The sequence below is a fragment of the Syngnathus scovelli genome, chromosome 18 (genome assembly GCF_024217435.2).
Source record: "Syngnathus scovelli strain Florida chromosome 18, RoL_Ssco_1.2, whole genome shotgun sequence".
NCBI classification, from domain to species: Eukaryota; Metazoa; Chordata; class Actinopteri; order Syngnathiformes; family Syngnathidae; genus Syngnathus; species Syngnathus scovelli.
Genome location: NC_090864.1, coordinates 8486000 through 8508060, shown reverse-complemented (window position 1 = coordinate 8508060; position 22061 = coordinate 8486000). Strand labels below are relative to the sequence as shown.

The following is a 22061-nucleotide window of genomic DNA, read 5'->3' as shown; positions in this document are numbered from 1 at the left end:
GTCCAAGCAACCTGTCACATTATGAGCATGTGAATAATATGAAAAGGCCTTTTCCATCATTCTTTGCCTTTGGGCCGTGCTGTGTTGCTTGGTGGTGAAGTCAGAAACGTATTTCTATGCTTCACTCTCTCAGGTACACTCATATTCTGAGAACAGCAGGCTAGCTCTAGACTTTTGATTAAATATAAAATTATATTGAGCAAAAACCACCCCCGCCATGTTGTATTATCTGAATGGATTCAGTTGTTCATTTCTCAGAGTTGGCATTTTTGAACAAAACATCAGAGCGGTCACAGAAAGTAATTTTTCATTGTGTTTTTCTCGTTAACCACGTGTGGAGCTGAAGGTATTTGCAGGAAGCGTGCTCATTTTTTACGCTGTCTTGTGTTAAGTTTTAGCAATTGGAGAGCACAATCTCGCTTTCATCAACGACGAAATCAAAATGCGGCAGCCTCGGGCTGTCAAACCCAAAGGACCGAATTGTGCTGACATCAGCAATCAAGTCAACTTTAAATCATCTGACACCAAAGAGTTAACATTCTGTACAATGTCAATTTAATGTCAAGTAGAAGTCTCCAATCCCGAGCTATAAATCTTAAAATAATATCAAATTTTCTATGTTTTGGGGACGGCGTGATGAAATTCACAGAAATCCAAAAAGCGCAGTTTTTGACGGGATACTGCACTGTGGTAGTTTTTAAGATGTGTTAATGAGGACGTTGAATGAAGGGAACTCATTTTAATGAGTGATCATGTTACAGAGCAGCAAAAGTTAGAATTTGAAACATTGCAATAAATTGCATCAGTGAAGCTTAATGCATTTAAAATCACGTCTTCTCATTTTCTCCAATGGAGGTCTCATGTTCTTCTGCTGTTCACAAACTTTAGTGCTTCTGCTGCTTTTTTTTTTTTTTTTTTTGGGGCCAAGCAAAACAGGGCGTGTGCACGCTCCTCACCTGCTTGTCATTAAGGAGAATGAGCAAAAAAATATCAACTCAGCATGGAATACAGAGCAAATACAAAGTAGTAAAAAGAAATGAAGATCTGCACAGGTAAGGTCACTGCTCTCCATTTGGCTGCTTTGCTTTTTTTAGATGATAAAAAAAGTATACTTGATCAAAGTTCCTTTTTATATTTCATGAAATTATCCCTCTGATACCAGTTTACCTAATGAGAAGATGGTCACTTTAATTGTACTTTTAGAGGATTTAATTAGTAATGTAGTTAAACAGCATTGGGTTATACTGAGATTTTTTATTGTAATTCATTATGCGACAGATTGACTAGCTGTTTTAGTTGTATACATCAAGAAAGGGGATATAATCATTAAAAAAACAGATTGATACCTCCAGATACAGGAACATTCCATGTGCGCACAAATTACTTAAAGCAATATTAATTATTTAACAACCCCCGAGCATATGCAAGAGCGCAACGAGTATAACAAAATGCAACCCGCAAAATACGCTGAGCATCAAATAGCCGTATTATTTCCAATGCACCATGATAGCTCAGCTGTATAAAAAGAAAAAATATATATTTTTAACAGGTTGAGCGTTGAGATTATCCAAAATATGCTGCATGGTCTAGGACCAGCACTCCTTTCCAGCAGAGGGCAGTATTATTTCACATGGAGAAAGACTAAGGCCTCAAACTATTATGCATGCCTGACAATATTGACACACAATTATTGTGGCTGTACTGTTTAGTGGTGTGGGACTGCATTGCATCATCTGTATTTTTTTTTAGTTTATTATATCTACATAAAAGCGGGTCAGCAGAGTACTTAAATATTTATGCAGTGTTGCCGTAGGAAAGGAAATATCCATTCATGCAAATGTTTGAATGACTGCTGTGGCTTGTCATTATCGACTCAATCTAATCATCAGGCAGGTCCAGATTGCAACAGTTAATAGCCATTTAAAATCTGGTGACAACTGCAACATTTGTTTTTTTTTTATACCTGATATCAAATCTGACTCCGAAAATTTGATAACTATTTACATTCGCATATGGAAAGCTAGATTATTGAAAAAATGAGATTCTGCACAAATTTATTTTTCTGCAATAACAAATGATGAAGCAACAATAAAGTGCTAAGATTTTTCTATATGTCACAAGTGCTTGTTCCAAGAAGGCAAAAAAAACCGTCATGCTTGGCATTATAAGGTCATAAATACAGAAACAGGATCGCTGCATCTTTTAAAAAGCTTCCGCTGTCCTGAGCTATTTTTAGCTCGCAAGGCTTATAAGGTGAGCAAAAGAGCGTCTAATTGTAGGCACCTTATTGCTGCGTTCTGGAATTAATTGCAACTGCCCAAAAAGTTCTAGTAAAGCTGAACATGAAGTGGTTCGGTTAGGGCAAAGTTCATTTTCTTAATCTCTTAACCGGGGTGCCACGATGACTTTGTTGGGCCCCCGCAGCTTTTGGATGCAACACGATCGCCTCGTCCTCTCTTGACTGCTGCTTGGCGAAATTCACAAACACCTATAATAAAATAGACCCACGTTAAGTTGAAAGATTTATATTTTCCCAACCATTTATTTTTTTTACCTGATCGAGAGTTGTCTGTGATACCGAGTAGTCCTCGATGTTAAGCTTGTCTTTGTTAGCGAGGACCATCTGGAAGATCCTCGCTAGGGAGGCGGAGGCGATTTTATACTGCAGGGTGTTGTAGTGTTTTTCTCTCTGGATGCAACCAGGGAAGGTGTTCTCCATGAAGGCTTCGGCCGGATTCAGATCTGGTGCGCAACCTGCCTTGGATGCCTTTATCTTCATAGTCACCACATATCCATCGCCAAATCTGTCGGACCATGCGGTAATTTACGACGAAATTCAGCACCAAGGGTAAAAAGTCAAGGACCTACTTGTATTTGAGCTGCTGAATGGTTCCCAAACATTTGAAAGATCCATTAACCATGATGGCCAAACGTGTGCACAAGGCCTCACATTCCTCCATGCTGCCAAGGAATAAATATCATGAGGAAATGTGTTTACGAATTAAATACACACATTTCCGGTTACCTATGTGAAGTGAGAACAACAGCTCGTTTGTCTCGGATCACACTCACAATGGAGCTCCAGAGGAAGCGTCTGGAGAGCGGGTCCATACCTGTTGTGGGTTCATCCTTGTGGAATGAAACACACGTAATATACCTAATTTGTGTATGTGAGGCGGCCATATTGTTTTGGTGCTCACCAGCAATACCAGGGCAGGGCAGCCAATCATGGCAATGGCTGTGGAGAGTTTCCTGCGGTTCCCGCCACTGTAGGTTCCCGCACTTTGGCCCGCATACTCGGACAAACCCAATTTTTGAATAGCCCACTCTGCAATCTGCACAATCGGATTTTGAGATGAACATGCGAGGACTGATAATTGAATTGTTCTGGTCCTGCAACCACCTCTCACCTTGCTTATCTCAACTTCTGGTACCCCGCGGAGACGAGCGTACAGATGAAGGTGTTCTCTTCCTGTTAGAAGTTCATCAATGGCGTCAAACTGTGGGCAGTATCCCATGTTCTGGTGGACATCTAGGATGTTGGTCAAAATGCTGATAGGAAAGAAAATCTGGTCAGAAATATATTTCCATTGCGACTCTTTTGGAAATCATTTCAAACCTGTGACCAGCAACTGAGGCATCTCCCGTGGTGACATCAATGTCGCCAGTTAACATCTTAAACATGGTGGTCTTTCCTGCACCATTTACTCCCAGGAGACCAAAACACTGGCAATGAAGCAAAAATAATAATATCATGGCATGAAGTGGATTGATTATTTTGTTTATTCAAGTGTACAAACCTCTCCTGGTGATACACCAACACAAATTCGATCCACTGCGGGAGTGATGGTTCCTGTGTATATCTGGTGAGGAACAGAAAACAACCAAAGTCAGACAAATATAAAAAATAGATTGGCTTTTTAAAAAAAATATCTCACCTTAGAAAGGTTGCATACGTGTAAAATATCATTTGTTTTCCTGCTGCTGTAGACTCTCTCTCGTTCTTCAGCCACATCCAAGTCTTCATCCAGAATTGAAGCCGTTGGGCCATCTGGTACCCTGCCAATGGTATTTACCATTTCTTGGCTGAATTTGTCTTGGGGAAAAAAACTCTTGTAATCTTACCAGTGATCCAGGAAGAAGCGATATTGACAAAAAATATTCAAGGTGAAATAGATGAATCCCTCAACTGCCATGCAGAAAAGGTTCTTCCCAATGAAGTCCCAGTCATAGGGGTTAGGACTGTGATCCTCACCTAAGGACACACTGCAGATAAGCCCCACTGGAATAATTGTTTCTTCAGAACCTAATTTTCTCCAGCCTTATTTTGGATTTGGACCAAAAAATCATGTTTTTTTTCTACCATACATTACCAAAGCGAGTGAAGATATCAGTCACGGCTTGGTTGATGGCCATGTCGATAAGTCCTCTCCCCAAGCAGTAATGTGGAAAAATCAGCAAGACGCTCTTCAACAGCTGGTTGAACTTGTACAAAGCCTTGACAGCAACCACATTAAATGTTTAGAAGTCGGATTTTACACAAGTACGCTCATCCGTTCTTACCGTGGTGCCTTCAAAAAGGTCCAGGATGAAGGTGATGGCACTGCTGTTGATGCCTATGAAGAGGTTGATACATGACAAAGACACGTAGGCTGTGCTGGGGACGTTGAACATGTAGGACATCGGGTACATCATGGGGGTGACGGACCAGCTGAGAAAAACAAATGGTGGAAAGCTCTCACAACTCATATATTGATTATCTATTAAAAGTCATTTATTGACACCTACCCGTAAAGTAGAAGTAGTGCAATAAGTGGCTGCAGATTGGTTGTTGAGGTGTAACACTTCTTATCAAAAAAGACAAAAATCTGGACCACCATCATTGCACTGATGGAATAATTCACCTGTAAAAACACAAAAAAAATTATTTATGGGGTATTTTAATGGTTTTATAATAATAGATACCATGTCCCAGAGAAAGTTGGCCATCCAGTAGATCAGCGGGCTGACGCCACTGACGAACTGGAGATGTTTGGCCTGGGTGACCCGTTCCTGAATGAGATAGAGGACAAAGCTAGCCGGAACAAAAGACATGGCGAAGATGACGCAGATGGCTACCACGGCATCCACCGACGTGTTCAAGCTAGTAGAAGAAAAAAAAATCCACGTCAAAGCTCAGACAACATTAGATACTGCATACAATTTTCCTACTCACACGGTGATTTCCGATAGTTGCTCTTTGGTGAGGTTCAAGGGGTGATTGATGGCTGTGATTCCGTATTGATCCAGGGTAGCTCCTTTTGGTAAATTTGCACGCAGGATTGCATTGTTGGCCACGTTCATGAAGGACACCATGGCATGCCAGCCCTTGTTGTTGTACCATACCTGAAGGACGATTACGTTACGATATACGTGCGAGAAAACCACGGAAAATTACGGTGATCACTTGCCTTCACATTATTCTGCGTCTCCATGTACCTGAGGAATGTACCAATTTCTCGCAGTGTTTGTTTACAGTTGTCACCCTGCAAAAAAAATATATATCTATATAAATAATGACGACAAAAATAATCCTAATACTATAATTATATAGACTATAATGATACCCCAGTAATGTTGAGCATTTGACCCAGTTGAGCTGCTGAATCCTGGATGAGCTTTGGCTGGAGCTCCAAAACAGGAAGCTGCCCTCCGACTGATATTCCTCCATACCTTAAAATCACAGATTTCAGACTTCAGTTTGCTTCCAAATCCAAAAGTCCAAAAGGTAACCTAGCTTTATTTAAATATAAATGAATTACCTTTGTTCATTCACCCAATATTTGCTCTTCAAGCTGAAAGAAAAAATATAGAATATTATATCTGCAGGATTTTGTAAAACCGTTTTGATTGAACACAAGCACACCTGGTTCTGATGAGACTGGGGTACGTTTTCACCAGATAGTCCGAGATGTTCCTCCCGGTCAGATCCATGAGAACATCTCCTGTTGACTGAATTCTCTGATGCACACATAGAATGACATTTTTAAAAAAACTTTCAGGAGGATTGAATACTCTCAAGTACCTGTGGGGGTGGAAGACCCCCGGCTCCTTCGGGGCATGAGGGCAGCATGGTGAGTTTCCTCTCGGTGCTGCACTGACAGTCCGGAGAAGGTCTGATGGAGTTCCACTTCGGCTCAGCCAACATCTCGATCACTGAGGGGTTAACCGGGAGCATCTCCCACTCTGTGGTGATGTTGTTACATGGAAAATCTCTACCGGGGGGGGGGGGAATTGACCCATGTGGTTAAACAAAACAGTGAAGGTCTCGCCGTTTATAAAATCAGGTGGGATTTATGCACGGAATTAATTAAGGTTTTGTTGTTGTGTGACCACCGAGGCGGGCGATGGGAAGGCTATTACATCACAATGGTCCTCCAAAGGTCTTTAAATATCATGCGTCCACTATAAACGGTGACATTTACTCACTGCAAAGGTTCATCCGCCATGCAGCGTGTCCCAAAACCCGGTTTGTCCAGCAACACTTCCCCAAAATTTCTCATCTGGGCATCCAATGGATGTTCATTACTGCAGAGGAGTCGCCCCAAAATATTATTCCCCAAAAAAATTATACAAACATCAAAATGGACTCACCTGAAGAAAGTGTACTGTCGGCCGTACATCCACGGACTTAGAGTCATACTTGGGTACTCCCCGAACGGTGGAACGATTAGCGTAAAGGTAAGTGCCAGGAAAACAAAACTGGCTGGTAAAACGATCTAATGGACAGAGAAGATCAAAACTCAATTAACTGGGTTGGCGGTGAATGAGTTAAATGAGAAATAATGTAGTCGGGCCTAACAGAATAATACCTGAGCAAAGAAGTCTTTACAGGATCGGGTGGTGTGGTGCAACCTCTTGATCAGCAGTGCAAAGAACTGTTTGACGGCCAGGCACAGACCTTTGACCTGGTACGACCCTCGGCCCTCGTTACCTTCACACGGATTGGCGTCCAAAGGCTCCCCTGAGTCTGGAATAGGGCGCTAAGGTTAAAAAATGTCCTGAATAACATTTGCGATGGAAGCTAGTTGGCAAGCAGCAGAGGTTTGGTGACTCAGGAAGCTAAATGGTACAAGTGCAAGTTAAAATAACATCCTGCTTATATGAAGACGGGCTTTTTTATTTTCATCCACTAAAGCGGCAAGCATCTGCTCAGAGGTGCAAGCCAAATGCGACTGTCACCTTCAGGTGGCTCCATGGCAATCGCCACTCTGTTGAATCCGCAAAGGCTAGCTCGAGAAATCTGTTGCAATGATTTATTGTCTGAGAGAGGCAGATGACAGATTATAACGAAAAGGGATTAAAATATTACAATGACGAGAGAAAAGAAATGTTCTTACCTTGAATGCATTTCTGGTTGCTGGCATATCCATCAGCAGTGACTTTTAAGAAAATCTACAAGAAAAAAATTGTTTGTCCCAACCTCAAAAAATTAAGCCTGCCATGTCCTCCTTCCTACCTCCTCCAACGACGTGTCCGACACCCCAAAGCTACTGAGTCCGATGTCCTCCAGAGTTTCCTCCAGCTCCCTGAAGAGGCTTGCGTAGGCCCGCGGTTGGAAGTCATGACTGGGAAGCAGGTAGGTCATCTCTTGACCGATGGCCTCAATCAGGCGAGCCTGCGGCACGTGATGATGCACCAGGGCCGTGATGCGTTCAATGTTACCTGGAGATGCAAAACTTTCACTCTCGGCACCATACTGTTGTCTCAGTTTAACACGGACGTTACCATCCATTTGTCTGTCCGGAGCCTCTTCTTGGTTTACTTTAAACTTCAAACACTTGGAGCACTTACAGGAGCAGTTTTCTGAACAGACGTCCTACAAGACAATGAATAAGAAGAGATGAAATGGACAGACCAAAATGAATTGTCCAATATTCCGCAGATTTCAACATACAGCTCCAAGTTGGCTATATTTCATTCTTCGCACAAGAGTGAGGTAGAAGCCGGCGCCGAAGCAATTCTTGAGAAAAATAGGGGAACCGCAGCAGTAGAGACGACCCTGAGAGATGATCGCGACCCTGTCACTCAGTAGGTCGGCCTCATCCATATGGTGGGTGGACATGATTACAGTACAACCTGGAAAAAGACACATCATGGTTTTAAATTCCTAAGCACAATTCAAATGATGACAATGTTACCTGCACGATATTTCAGCAACAGATCCCATATGGAGCGTCTGGAGTAAGGATCCACCCCAGAAGTGGGCTCGTCCAGAATCACCACCTTTGCACCACCAACAAACGCCAAGGCGACTGATAGTTTCCTCTGCATACCCCCTGAATAACAATACCAACATATTTCCATACTGTTGCTGTGGCGGGGAAGGAAATAAAATATAGTTCAAAATCCTGACCAACCTGAGAGATTTTGTGTCAGTTCATCTCTCTTGTGAGGTAGACCTAAATCTTGGAGCATATTCTCCACCTCTTCCTCGGCCTCCGCTATTGGACGACCTTTCAGCAGTGAGTGGAACAGGATATGCTCAGCGACGGTCATACTGTAGAGGAACCACAGCGAGTAGACATTGTCATGGACCATAACATCAAAAAAATCAAAAAATGACGATATTACATACTACTGAAAAAGAGTGTTGTGCTGTGGGCACATTCCAAGAGACAGACGGATGGTATCCATGTCGGTACGGATGTCTTTCCCATATATGGAAGCTGTGCCTGAGGTGGGAGGAAACATACCAGTCAAGATGGACCTAGAAGATAGAGAACAAAGGGGGTTGGCTAATGAAACGTGACCCTTGTGTTGATGGTGGATTGCACCGTATATCTACATAGTGGTGGTCTTGCCAGCCCCGTTGTGCCCAAGAAAGGCAGTGATTTGATTCTCGTAGAAACTGAGGCTGAGTCCGTTCACAGCAGGCTTGGAGCGGTTGTTGAAAACTTTGACCAGGTTCTGGATACAAACACCCCTGACCAGGTCAGCTGGTTCTGCCTCAAAGAATGCCTGACCTGAGTAGTGATGACAGTGATAACAAAGGTATTGGAGGACCACAAAACAAAGGGGAAGCAAAGGGCATGATGATAACACCAGAAATGTCAAGCTAGTACAGATTTCAGATTTTGGTCAAAGAACCAAACTGATTTAGTACCATTTGCCGTCTGGTTTACATCTTGCTGGTCTCGGTGTTCACATGTACTAGTTTCGTCTGGTTTCTGCTTCTCCTCTTTCTTCAGTGGCGTCCCTTTATCCTTGTATGCTGGGTTGTCAAAGCCTTGTTTAGGCAGGTCGTGTTTAGCGTCTAAAGACAAGGAGGAGGAAAATTATTAAGCGGGAAGTCTTGAATGGAAAAAGGCATACCTGAAGTTGGCGTCACTGTGTTGAGCCAATAACAGGGCATGAAGGGAAAGTAAAACGGCCGGCCGATTCCATATTGGCCTGTGTTGTATTTCAAAACACAGCAACAATAAATGTCTCACGTTCGCACGCATGTCTTAAACACAAACTCATCAAACTCACCAGGGAAGATGTTGTCAAGATACCAGGCAAGGACAGCATAAAGGATTGTGTCCAGGCCCATCATGCAGATAGAGGTGAGGAACGAGAACTCGTCCCCTTCCAGAGGACTAGTCTGGATGTTGTCCCATTGCAGACCATGACCTTGCTCCTCATAGCGGGAGAGGTATTCTGTCCCAAAACCAAAGGCAACTTGGGACATCAGACTCTGAGGGAGAAGATATTCAGGAATGAACTTTTACATTGAATTTAACGGTGTTGAGATGTTCTGCCTACCACTAGGATCTTCAAGTCTTTGGTGATGCGATCTTGCCAGGCGAAGCAAAGGATGTGCGGCAGATAGAGGGCGAAATAAATAATCCCGCAGCAGGCTGCTGCCAAATTAGCCTGGTTGAAGAAGACGCTGAGGAGAAAGCATTGCATGATGGTGGCCGTGGTGAAGGTGAGCAGGAAGAGGAAGAGGATGAAGGGGTTGCTGTAGTTCAGAACCCTTCCTCCCTGCAAGTCAGTCAGAAACAGTGATCAAATTCACATGCAAAATGTTATTTTCTGTTTCCCCTATTATTGCCACTAGGGGCCACTATAGTACATAATGTGTAAACTTCTCGTCTAATCTTAACTGGGCACAAAAGTTAATTATTAAGTCCATTCCTTCACACCAGGTGTTGACATTATTCCCATGATGTCATGGACTTCACTGTCAATTTGTTAATGATTTGTATATTATGTGTACAATCACTGTGCCACTGTCAGTGATTCATTAAAAGGGTGACAAGGTCAAAGTATCATTTGTCACCTGCCAATCCAAGGCGGTTCACAGCGTTATCAAACCTGAACACAAACTTTCTCACCATGATAATGACTGTGAGGAGAGCAGTGCTGGTACCCATCACGATGAAGCTGTCAATAAACCATGTAAACCAGATGACGCTGTTGGAGACCCCCATGACCTTGAGGGTCTCCTTTAGACGGAGTTCCTTTTCCAGAACAATACTTTTGACGATCATAGATACAGAGTAGACCCAAGCCAGAACCATGAAGATTGGAAAGCAGCGGTTCAGTGTGAGCATGAAGCTGGACAAATGAGAAATTTCATGTGAACATTTGATTTTGTGTTGATTCATTGTGTTGTGTGCGTTCACTCACAGATCATCCACGTAACAAGGGTAGGGCATCTGTTGGAGGTATATCCCCAACGGCCACTCTTTCCCCGTTTGAGTCCGAATGATCCCGTGTTCTATAATGTCCTGAAGATAAGCAAACCCTCCCCAAACATAGCGCAGGTCATCCATCGGATCCGCTCTGGGGCCTGGATCCCAATACCTAACAAGGACACATTATTAATCTCTATCATAATACACAAAAGTAAGATATTATCATCCTTAATTCTAACCTGTCTTTGACTTTATTGGTACGCTCCACAGCATCAATATCCATACGGATCTTGAACTTGACATGAGCCGGGACTTGGGCACTCCAAGGATGCATGTTAACAAAGATAAGACCCGCCCAAAACTTGCCATCCTCAAGTAGGTCCAAGGCCCGATAAGTTAGGGTGTCCTCGTTGGGTAGGGCGACAAATTTATCAAGTATCACACACTGAAGGAGAAGGAATGAGATTTGGAGGAGAAAAAGGAAAGTCTTAATTTACAAGGGAACAGACAAGGAACATTTTATCTCTCCAAATGACACATCCGTGTGATTTGATAGCAACTACCGTATTTTCTGGACTAAGGCGCACCGGACTATAAGGCGCACCGGACTATAAGGCGCACCTTCGATGAATGGCCCATTTTAAAACTTTGTCTTTATATAAGGCGCACCGGACTATAAGGCGCACCATTAATGCATCATGTCAGATTTTTAATCCAAATCAAATCATTCTCCATTTTATCTTTTTTATTTCAACTTCAGATGCAACAAATTACTTTATAATCACAAAATAATGATCCCTAGTCTTTTTCATTCATGATTCATAGTCTTCAGTGGGCCACTTATGATTGATTTCATGACACAATGCTTCGGGCCAGTTTAAATTTAGGAATTTGGTCCATATATAAGGCACACCGGACTATTAGGCGTGCCTTATAGTCCGTAAAATACGGTAAATGTCAAAATGTCAATAAACACTATCTACAAAGCCCCCCTTGCATTCAACATAAGCAACAAGTAACTGCCATTCCAAATACCATGCTGCCAAAATATGCTCCACATCAACAGTACAGAGCCAGTGTGTTGCGTGATTCGCATGCATGCCACCAACGTGCAAGCAGCCAAGCACCCACCGTCATTGTAGTTGCCCTATAAAAGATGGCGGGTGAAGTGACAGCTGTGTCTAATCAGCCCGAGGCGTTCCCACTCTCCCTGTCACACTCAAGTGCTGTAAGCTTTAACTTGGACAAAAAGAAAGAGCACTAGCCATCCACCCAACCGTGCCCCCCGTGTCACCCCCCAGTGGGATAGACCCCCTCATCCCGATAAGCCCTTTTGGGGGGAAAAAGGCTGATTTGGACTTTGTTTTAAATATATTGGCCCACTTAGCTATGGAGGGCGATGCTTTGTTTTATTTTTTTGGAAAGGGCTTCCACTCCATTCCTTCAGCAGTTAACAGAAGCGAGTCGACAGCTCGTCTGGCTCTCATCCCACCTGGGGGTTGCCAAGTTTTGAAGATGGAGAACAAATTGCTGTATGAAAAGACAACTTATCCAAATGCTCACATCACGGCTAATGAAAACAACAAGTGACGGACTTGGATTATTCAATGAATGGGTCGGTCCAAGAATGTGACAGTTCAGGTGAATTGTAGTGTCAGGAGTTCAAATAGGTAGGCGGGGACCAAAACAAATGATCCTGACACCGAATTTTCATTTGGAAACCCGGCTTAACCCACGTATCCCTTTAAGTTTTTTTTTTGTACCTCCAGGAATGCTAAAATGCAACAAAGGTTTCTAAGCTACAGTGCAAAAAATATTTCAGAATGTCCTCACATCTCCGTACTGATTGAGCATCTGAATGACACGGTCGGTGAGGTTGAAAACATCCCGCCAGTCAAAATCAGGCATGCTGTCAAGCCGTTCCTCCGGTGGACCATTGTGGAGGAAGTTGAGGATATGTTTGGTGGAGAACGGAGCCTCCTCAAGACTACGGTCAATGAAATCCATCACTGACGGATTTCGAAAAGTGTCCTGAAAAGGAAAACGTACAATGTCATTGCAATTACAGTTTTGGTCATAGCTGGCACAAATTATCAGGTGGGTGTCATACCCGTATCATTTTGACTTGCACTCCATCTTGGAAGAAAGCCCAGATCTGTGGAGCCAGTTCCTCCCAGGCCTTTCCCATGGTCTTTATCCTTTGCAGTTCTTCAAAAGTACTGTTGGCCTACAAGAGAGATAAAACACAATGTGTATTCTATACGTTCATATACAAGACGTGCAAACTCGCACGTTCTTCTCTGAAGCATTCACAAAATTCCCACACCGACCCCTCTCCCCAAACAGGCTTTACAAAGACAACACACACATTCTCACACCAAGAATTTCCGCCAGGCACGAGCTTCAGATAACCACATCGACTATGCGACAACCTGTGCCAAAACGTCAAATATTTACCGCAAGCTTATCGTTCAAATCCCCAAATGTGTCACTACAGTGTTTTGTGTGTGAACGGCTAACGCCGTTCGCCGCTCTTTAGCGTTCACTCATGCGCAGCAGGGGGGGTGAACGTGCGTGCTCAAGAGTACACCCAATTAAACGCCTTCCTCTTCTGTGTGTCTGATTTTGGGTGACAATAGGGACAATGGGGCCGGGGTGACAATGGGGGCCGTTGGTCCAATGCTCCGGACTAGTGAATCTTAGTCAGGTTCCCACAAGTGAGCTTCCTCCTTCCCGAGGTAGTTTAAAACAGAAGACAGGAGATGGATTGAGGGGGTTCCCTAAAGTCACTTCTTGTTCCAAGCAACAACTAGTATGTGAGGTCTTCCTGCATGTTTTGAAGCAAAAATCTATTTGCTTTGATTTTAACTCATCCACTGCCAACCCAGTTAATATCTTTGACGTCTATAACCGCCAATGGTACTGAATGAGGGTGTGTTAAACATTTGAGTGGTTGGCCTCACGCAATGCTGAGGTGTTGTTGACATTAAATATTTCAAGTACGTGTTTCTATTCTGTGCGGTATGTCAGTACCAAATTTAAAATGAGCCTTCTCGAGTTCAGCCAATGGGTGAAAGCCGCTGATATAACCCCACTTAAAGTAAATTCCTCTGTTATAGCATTTATGTAAGAGGAAACCATTCATCAGTCATATTTGTTAAGCTGTTGCGTAACAGTCTGGATGTGGAATTCGTGCCACTTTTCGAATAGTCCTTTGTATTATTTTGTTCCAATGTGATAAGTTTGTTTTTCCTTTTGAATCCGTCAGGACGAAAATAGCAGAGTGGAATTAACGCCGCGAAGAAGCCAAGTTTGTGATCAAAATAATTCTACCTTTTATTATTCCACACAAATGCCAAAATTATTGTTTTTGGTTCAACTAACTTTTTCGGCCAATGAGGGTAGGAAGAGGAAAAACAAACTGGGGTCACTAAAGGTCAATGACACCTTTTTTTTTAAAGTACCATGTTTACCAAGACTAGAAAAGCCGTGGCGCCGATCGGCTTGTGTTCAGCCATTGCAACCGAGCCATCCATGACCACCTCCACCCCCTGAGGGGCTTTGACCAACAAGTATCTACATCTCCATACAAAAGCTGGGACAAGACATGAGGAAAGCCGATCCCCTTTTGAAAGGGGCAAGGCATTGTTCCCTGCAGCATGCTTGCCCTGCTCAACAAAAAATCAAAGCAGGTAGTCAAGCGATGGAAAGTCTTTCCACTTGCATTCTCATCGTAGTTGAAGACACTTACATTTTTAATGATCATCCTGACAGCAGGCGAGTCAGGAGCGTAAAGGATTTTCCCCATCAACATGGGCTTCAGGGAGTTCCATACGATCCTGGTAGCAGGGTTGGATTCCAGTTCGCTTATCATATCATTGCAGAAAGGAGCTGCGGGGCGAAAATTATCCAAACCCAGCATTCCAATGTGATTATAAAAGCAGGTGCGGAGCTCGCTGTTGGTAGCTACTCACTGGTGTTGTCGTCGTAAGTGTGCTGGCTTGGTCTTCTGCCGTTGCTGATGCCAAGAAAGGCTTTGTAGTTGTTGTCCTCGTACCAGTTGAAGGAGGCCACTCGGGAGAAAGCGCCTTCAGTGTAGCCGCAAACGAGGCTGGAAGCGGCCGTCATCACCTGCCTGAAGGTGGGATCGGTCTGGAAGAGAGGGGTCATGACCTGGAAGAGCTCTTGTGTGCTGCTTCGGTGGAATAACTGAGGAGGTTGATTAGAAAGAAAAAAAAAAGACGGAATGGTCAGAGCAGAGAATAAGGCTTATCACAAATTATTAATTGATGGGGGCATTTCCATAGGTACAATGTAGATCAAATGCTAAATGCTAAAAAATAGTTTTATGATGCTATTAATGTTACTGTGTGTTTTGGAGGCGGAACCTAATCTTGATTTAACCATCCTCATATTCACTGTTATAGCTAGGCTCCTCCCACCACCACCACATTTGTGTTTGCGTAAAAACCGAGGCAAACGGAAGCAACCGTTTCCTGCCGACTTAAAAATAGAAAGCCAGTGAGCTTTTGAACGGGGCTCAACAGGAACGCACGAGTCCACTATTACCTCCCGTAGTTTGTCCGAGGCGGCGGACGCCACCTGGACCCAAAAGTGAATGTCGATGCCTTCGGAGTTGCCATCCAAAACTTGAGGAAGCTTGAGAAAGGAACACAAATGACATTATAATATTATCAAAATATTCTAGAGTAACACTTGCATCTGATTTAAATATTTTAATGACTTGGGAGGATCTTGATTCTAAGTGTGAGACCGACATGCTTGAGAGCTTACATACAATAGTCTGAAGGTACAGGAAGTAGGCCAAGGCCGAGACAAAGACCAGAGGAGACATCCTTCCTTTGTGACATATCTCTCCATCTCAGCATACGTGCGTAAGAGAGTAGTTTGACAACTAGTGGTCTTGCTTAACTTCAGACTGCGGAGGAATGAAGAAGCCGTCGTATTGTCTACCAGAGGCGGCTTTTAATCATCGAGGAGGGAGTGTTACGTCTGAGCTAATTAGTGCAAGAGGGCGAGTCTGACAGCTCCACTAATGCCGTTTCACAGGTTTTGTACACACGCGTAACTATTTCAAGTATGTTGCCCTGGCAAGAACGCACTTTTTATCTCGTATTTCCCGCCCTGCTGATTCGTGGAAATGATTGCATCCTTTGATCTAAACTAGGTCAGTGAGTGCGTGACCTCTGACCTTTTGAGATGACTTCACTCGTATTTTTTTTTGACCTATGACCACATTTCTGGATTTTTTTTCACACTTCTGACAGGATAATGATGTAATGGGAAATATTCTGTGCAGACTCATATTTATGTAAAATGTCAGATGAATGAATTGATAATCGAGTAATTAGTTATTTTTGGGCAAAAAAGCTACGTGTGATCTGTTTTTTGTTTAATCTGGCTTCCATCCTGCTTTTTTGGTTTGTTTTGTTTTGAAGATAGAAGATAAATTGGGGTTCATCCCAGCACAGCTTAATGAGGTCTTTCTCTATTCATGGGCTCGGACAAACCCTGCAGCTGTTGGCTTATTAAATTAAAATGATTAATAATGGCGGTTATATAAACAGTCACACAATAGTTGGATTGACGCTTTGTTTATCAAGCTTGGCTAACTCACAAAAAATGTATCTGAAGCCTTGACTTCCATTTAAAACCAAAATTCTGACATTTATTCCATGAAATTATTGTTTTTAAATAATTGTTGATTATGAAGGTAGATCTAATGAAAAAAAAGGATTTTAAAAGTTGCACTGACCACTCGGAAGAGCTTGAAAAAGTCAACGTTGGCATAGAACCTCTCCTCGATGACCTGCAGCCGCTCTGCCGTGAGGATACACATAGCGTTGCGGACGGCGAGAAGTCCTCTGTGGTTCGGGAAAATGAGGAATCGCTCCAAGAGATCCGAGCTGCAGGCAATGTCCTTCAAATGCAGGTTTGGAGCTCCAAAGGCAAACTGGGGAAATTATGCATAATGGTCAACAATTAAATATTGATTTGAGAGATCCCCGGGCCCACTTGTGGAATGTAATGAACCTGTTCGGGCCTGATTTTGGCTGTGACAAGTTGATTAACCACCGATTCGGTTAGTGGCACATCTCTCAGAAGGTATGATGTCAGAGTCTCATCATCCTTAAGGATTGTCTCTACCTGTAGTCCTCGGCCTGCAAGCGAGGATAAAAATCATTCAGTTTTGACTAGGCTTGCAAAATTCTAGACTTTTGTAAAGTTGTGATTTCCGATTTTTCCAAGATTTCCCATATTTCCACTCGGACGAATACTGAATATTTATCAGCATTTTTTGGAGACTTTTTTGGGTTTGTAAAAAAAAAATGCTTTTGTTTTGTGGATCCTCTGAGTAATCCTTGCCCCCCCCAACCACCCAAGGAAAAAAATCCTAGCGCCGCCACTGCCTGGTATGCTCTAATGTTCTCTCCCGAGGGCTCATGGGAACCGTACTCCCCGTGTAACGTGGCCTCCTATTTTCTTTTAGGTCTGTTGAACGTTACACCATGAGAGTAGTCTGACATAACCATTGCGTCTTTTTCCCTATCCCATCGTTAAGATTTGTACTAAAAATACACACGCCGGCTTGCATAGTGTTCCTGTTTATACAAAAACAATAATGTTGGCATGGTGTCCCGTGAGATGGAAACTGTGGTTTTATTGTGCCTCATGAGGACACTAGTTGGGGCCCGTGAAACGCTTTCCCACCAAATAAACATCGGGCCACCAGCAAAAGTAAGCAGCTTACATTACGCATCTTTCTTGAAGCCTTGCGCTGTAATCCTGTTACATAAAGATACGCATAGTCTGATGGTTAAAAAAGTTGAAGATATTCAAACTGCTGTCAAAAATGTAGAATATGAAGTGTCACTTCATTAGGGACACCAGTACAATCAAATGATACATTATTATATTAAAAAAAAAATCTCTGACTGTGATTTTTGAGAACTAACCTGAGACTTTATCAGGACGGGTACGCAATGTGTCCATGAAGTTACTCATGGCTTTCACTTCAGACCAAAGTCGCCCCATGGGTAGAAGTTTTGGATCACTAAAAAGAAGCTCCTGGGCATCCGAGTAGAAGCGTGCCAATCTGGAAAAATGAGTTATCACACATTTGTCATGCTTCATTTTGTGTAATATAAAAACACAACTGATATTTGTTTGAGGATTAAATCGCAAGTCCAACAAACATCAGGGCAAGACTCACATTGAGTTGTTGTAGTTGGACACCAAGCCAGGTGATTCACCACGGGTAGGGTACTGGAAACAAGGGTTGTTGGCGTTACAGAAGATTCCCTGGATCCATGGTAAGACCCCCGCAGAGGGCATGGCCTTATTGGGAAAGTGGCCTGAGGAAGATGAGATATATTCAAAATACGTCCAATGGTAAATTAAAAACTCATCTTACATTCATGCTGACGGTAGAGCGGATTTACTCTTCGTAGCCAAACGAGCCCAATGAACAAAATAACAGGCCACATGATTTCCATGAAGAAACGCATCTAGTTGAAAAAAAAAAAAAAAAAAAAAACCTCTCAGCATGCTTGGTGATTAAATGCAGTGTGCAAATGATAGATGAAAGGATTTTACCCTCTGCCTCCTGCGGACGGTCCAATTCTTCCACAGCAGGAGTCTGACCTGCGTTCCTGCCCCCATGACTCTTCCGTTTCACCCCCAAAAGGGGGTCGCGATAGTAAACAGGCCTGTATCCAACCAAATATACTCCAATGGATCTCGTATACAAAAGACACTTTGAAATGAGCCCTCTAAAATAGTCAAGCATAAATAATTCTAGCACCTACCTCAGATGAATGCTTGCCCTCGTGATGGATATCTAATGAATAGCACATAACACGGCATATTCCACCGAATGCGCTACGGGATTGCTAACGCAGCTAATTTGTAAACCTTGTGAATAGTTAAGCAGATTGATTTAATCTCCTTTCTCGGCAGTCAACATCTCACTTGCAAGTGTGGAGGCTGCTAATCCTGACCACTAGCCACCATGGATTTTATTCTAAGGGAGTTGTGAGAATATGATGAGGAAATAAGATGAGGAAATTGTAGAAAATCAGAGAGGGAATAAATAAAGTGAAGTTCTTTGTTAGGTAAAAAGAAATCCAGAGGTTAATCACAGCAAAAACTTGGTGGGAAGTTTTGTTGGACTCTTTGTATGATTTGACAGGCTATTATTAAAATTATGTTAAGTATCATCCGCTTCTTCTTTATGTCTTAATTGTTTTAATTAGTTCTTTAGAACACGCAGTGCCTTGGAGCAATTAATCGCAGACTTGTTTTATTGGCTCTTTTTTTTTTACCTGCACTTAGCAACAAAAGAAAAAAAACACAGGGAAGCGTGTAATGATGTCCGAACATTTCACGTTTAGTGGGTGAACTGAGTTCATGTTTTGGTTAAAAAGAAAAAAAAAAGAAAAACCATGGTTGAAAGTTGCGAGACTTTTTAATAACTTACAAAATATGCTTGTTCGAATGTACCTTTTTTTTTTTTTTTACATTGAATCATTTGATCATTCCACCAAGCTCGAAAGTCACCATAATAAAAAAAATATTTAAACAACCGAATCCTGTTACAAAAAAAATATATATATAAGGCTTAGTTAGACCTATTTTTGTTTCCTCGACGATTCTCAGGGTCACATGTTCAACTCAAAGTAACGTTCATATCATTAGCCGCCCAGAACGAGTATGTGTTTAATGCTTGACAGAAAAATGTTAACAAAACTTTTTTTTTTCTCTGTGTAACAGTATAAACGAACAGAAAAAGATTCCTGTAGTGATCAAGTGAACCATTTTTGTTCTTTTCAGTGTTATGGCTACATGATCTTCTGTAACTTGTCAAATATACTTGTTGGTATATAAACAGACAGACAATGAGTTTGGAAGAACACTACAAATATTCACAAAAAAATGCAATTGCACAGTTTAAGAAGAATTATAAATAGTCCAATCTGGTGTCAGTGTAGTGATGGCAGAAAAATACAATTTCGAAAAATGTACACCCTGTGCGTTCTCTTTGCTTTTTGGGAAAGGAAATTCGTTTTCCTTGTCCACTCAGGACCACCAAGTTTGTCTTTTATCGTGTCTCAGACATCTTGACATCTGGAGATATCACACAAAATGAGCTTCTCGATGTTCAACCTCTTGAAGTTGCCTGGATCTCATTCTCTGGTATAACGGTCTGGTCTGGTTTAGACCCCCGTCCTCTAGATTTGGACTGTGGGACGACGAGGCGGTGGCCTGCTCTGCCTCTGCGTCCTTCTCAAGAGGCTCGTCCACAGAAATCTCCAACTCATCGTCCTCCTCCTCTTCGTTGTCAGCGCTGTTAGCTAACGTTTGGAGTGATTTCGTTCGACTCCCTGATGGAGGCTTATAGAAAGTTCCAGGTGGTGGTTGGAGGGTCCGGGAAGGTCGGTAACCCGTTGAGACTATGTTGTACTTGGTCACGTTTTCCTCCCGTCTTAATATCCTGCCGGCTCTCAATGACGTGCTGAAAGGTCCATTGGGCTGGCTGTTGGAATTTTCCAGAGGCAAGCTTGCATCTTCTGATGAGCTTTCTGGACTGGAAATATTTTTGGTAGTTTTCGACGCAACATCACGGTGCTTATATTGATCGGCCCAAGTCCTACGTAAAGTATGGTTGTTACTAAAGGTGCTCCCGTAGCGTGCTCCACCTCTCATCTCACTTTCATCCACCTCTTGGATAGACTGGATGCCTCCTTTTCTATCTTCTTCATGCGAGCTCGTCCAGGTGGGATTCTCGTCATCTTGACTACGACTACGTTCTACCGGCATGCTGACTGGCCGGGTGGAGAACTTGTTACGGTGCGATCGGAGATTCACCCGAGTCGTAGGTGTGACGTGTGGAGAGCGGTTGAGATTTCGCTCGCTGGATTTTGCCCCCTCAATGACCCCATTGCAGACCTCTGAATCCACTTGATCACCTTTAAAAAAATGAATATTATATCAAATCAATATGAAAATGCTCTTGACGCACAATTCTTTCATACTGACCAGGTTCAAATGCTTTATCTTCATGGTCACCTGGAAGGAGCAGAACTGGGTCTTTATACTCGGGCGATAAGTGATATGGAGGAGTGGAGGAATGTCTCTTCAAATTCTTGGAGCTCAACTGTAATTGGTACCAGATGATTCAGAACATCAGTAAACCAAGTCTATGGTCCAACCATAATATTAATTGCGAAGTCCTGCTTTACCTCCTGGATGTCACCCACAGACTTTGAGTGCCTGTTAAGAAGCTGCTCATTTCCCAAGTCAGGATGGATGAGGTCCAGTGAGGATTGAGAGCAAACCTCTTTGGGCGAGTTGCCTGAAAGAGGACTGAGCGGGGTGTCAAAGATCATGTGGTAGTGTCTGACGAGGAGCTCGACAATGAGCGCCTGATAGGGGTAATCCGCCACCGAGGAAAGAGACATGTCTGCATCGGCCTGCCTCGGCTTGATGAGCGTTGGCCCAAAGACGATCCCCAGGTTTCTTGCGGGCATTTTATTTTCTTCAGCTTGTTCTGTCACCCTGAAAAAAAAGGCTTGTTAGTATTTAAACGTTTTGATTTTTTTTAGCTAGGAGCAACCTACCGGTGGAGATGTTGGATGAGAAACTGCAAGGTCTTGTAGTGAGCAGACGGCAGCTGCCTCAGGATGTCCTTGAGTTTGAAGAGGATTCGGTTGAGCTCCACGCCGACCTGAGCCGGCGTGACTGGAGAGGAGCTGAGGCGAAATGCTTCTAAATCTTCCGCAATTCCTCTTTGGCTTTCTTTGGCCAAACCGATAAGCTCGTTGTAGTAGCGGAAGAGGATGAGTGGTTCTGGAAGCTGAAGATCATCAAGGTCAAACAAAAGTAGAACTTTTAAGTGTTAAACACAAGCTTACCTGTCTAAGGTAGAGTTTGAGAACATTGCTGATGTCGTGGGGGTAATGGTCGGACAACTCAACCAAGTCCTTGCCATTCTCAAACGCTTGACACAGTTTTTCCACGCGTGATTTGGCGCCGTTCAGACGGTAGATACCCTTTTGCAGTCCGAAATATTTGCCATTAAGATCCAAAGAATTTGGAAAAAATTATAACCAAATGTTTTTTCTGTAGATACCTTCATATCGAGAGCTCTGGTCTCAATTTCCGACGTGCATTTGCGTATGATGAAGGGGATGCCATCATGGCTGTTTTTTGCAATCTGCATGAAGTCGACGCCAAAGAGGTGAAGCTTCCTCTGAAGCTTCTTATGGCCACACTGAATGGCCAAGGTCTCCAGGCACTTCTTATGGCAAGCTAACGAACACTGGCCACACATCGAAATGTTAACTCGAGATTCCAAAAGTCGAAAAGAAAGACGAA

The 22061-nt window shown here is 43.0% G+C and overlaps 2 protein-coding genes and 1 long non-coding RNA gene across 6 annotated transcripts in view; 1 reads left to right on the top strand and 2 right to left on the bottom strand.

The window, feature by feature from the left end:
• Positions 1-947: 947 nt before the first annotated feature.
• LOC137839539 (uncharacterized) overlaps positions 948-22061 on the top strand; it is a 23059-nt gene continuing 1945 nt past the window's right edge. Inside the window, exon 1 of the long non-coding RNA XR_007487386.2 lies at positions 948-1052. This is a non-coding gene — a long non-coding RNA (uncharacterized lncRNA). The remainder of the gene's footprint in view (positions 1053-22061) is intronic.
• LOC125985666 (retinal-specific phospholipid-transporting ATPase ABCA4) lies at positions 2038-18893 on the bottom strand. Of its 2 annotated transcripts, XM_049748632.2 has the most exons (51): positions 18494-18893; positions 18282-18394; positions 18100-18193; positions 17899-18040; positions 17642-17781; positions 16719-16846; positions 16441-16638; positions 15234-15323; positions 14639-14873; positions 14416-14555; positions 12775-12891; positions 12498-12695; positions 10904-11109; positions 10657-10833; positions 10362-10584; positions 9787-10008; positions 9514-9718; positions 9355-9432; positions 9146-9295; positions 8828-9005; positions 8618-8749; positions 8400-8539; positions 8181-8318; positions 7937-8118; positions 7768-7858; positions 7499-7704; positions 7380-7434; positions 7222-7302; positions 6852-7009; positions 6634-6758; positions 6469-6567; positions 6065-6254; positions 5906-6000; positions 5802-5834; positions 5607-5712; positions 5451-5525; positions 5216-5385; positions 4966-5143; positions 4789-4904; positions 4564-4711; positions 4374-4497; positions 4126-4255; positions 3939-4059; positions 3801-3863; positions 3620-3726; positions 3411-3552; positions 3201-3335; positions 3026-3129; positions 2869-2961; positions 2555-2804; positions 2038-2488 (listed from the first exon to the last, which is right to left on the bottom strand). In XM_049748632.2, exons 2-51 carry the CDS (start codon positions 18345-18347, stop codon positions 2369-2371), a joined length of 6894 nt encoding a protein of 2297 aa, XP_049604589.1. In that variant the 5' UTR covers positions 18348-18394; positions 18494-18893; the 3' UTR covers positions 2038-2368. The 2 variants fall into 2 exon arrangements, with proteins under 2 accessions (XP_049604589.1, XP_049604590.1); XM_049748633.2 differs by lacking the exon at positions 7222-7302 and having other exon boundaries at positions 18494-18891.
• Positions 19134-22061, bottom strand: part of LOC125985667 (rho GTPase-activating protein 29) — a 14983-nt gene continuing 12055 nt past the window's right edge. For all 3 annotated transcript variants that reach the window (XM_049748634.1, XM_049748635.1, XM_049748636.2), the window contains 6 exons: positions 21817-22005; positions 21599-21736; positions 21305-21540; positions 20927-21242; positions 20724-20841; positions 19134-20653 (listed from right to left, as the gene is read on the bottom strand). In XM_049748634.1, the coding sequence (XP_049604591.1) occupies positions 19821-20653; positions 20724-20841; positions 20927-21242; positions 21305-21540; positions 21599-21736; positions 21817-22005 (1830 nt within the window). In that variant the 3' untranslated portion in view covers positions 19134-19820. The remainder of the gene's footprint in view (positions 20654-20723; positions 20842-20926; positions 21243-21304; positions 21541-21598; positions 21737-21816; positions 22006-22061) is intronic.

Excerpts from the sequence above, each read along its gene's own strand:
- LOC125985666 (XM_049748632.2), bottom strand. The coding sequence starts at position 18,347 with ATGGGGGCAGGAACGCAGGTCAGACTCCTGCTGTGGAAGAATTGGACC. Across the intron at positions 6,255-6,468 it reads ATGGCGGATGAACCTTTGCA|AGATTTTCCATGTAACAACA; the intron begins GTGAGTAAATGT and ends CCCCCCCGGTAG. Across the intron at positions 2,805-2,868 it reads ATTCAGCAGCTCAAATACAA|ATTTGGCGATGGATATGTGG; the intron begins GTAGGTCCTTGA and ends ATGGTCCGACAG.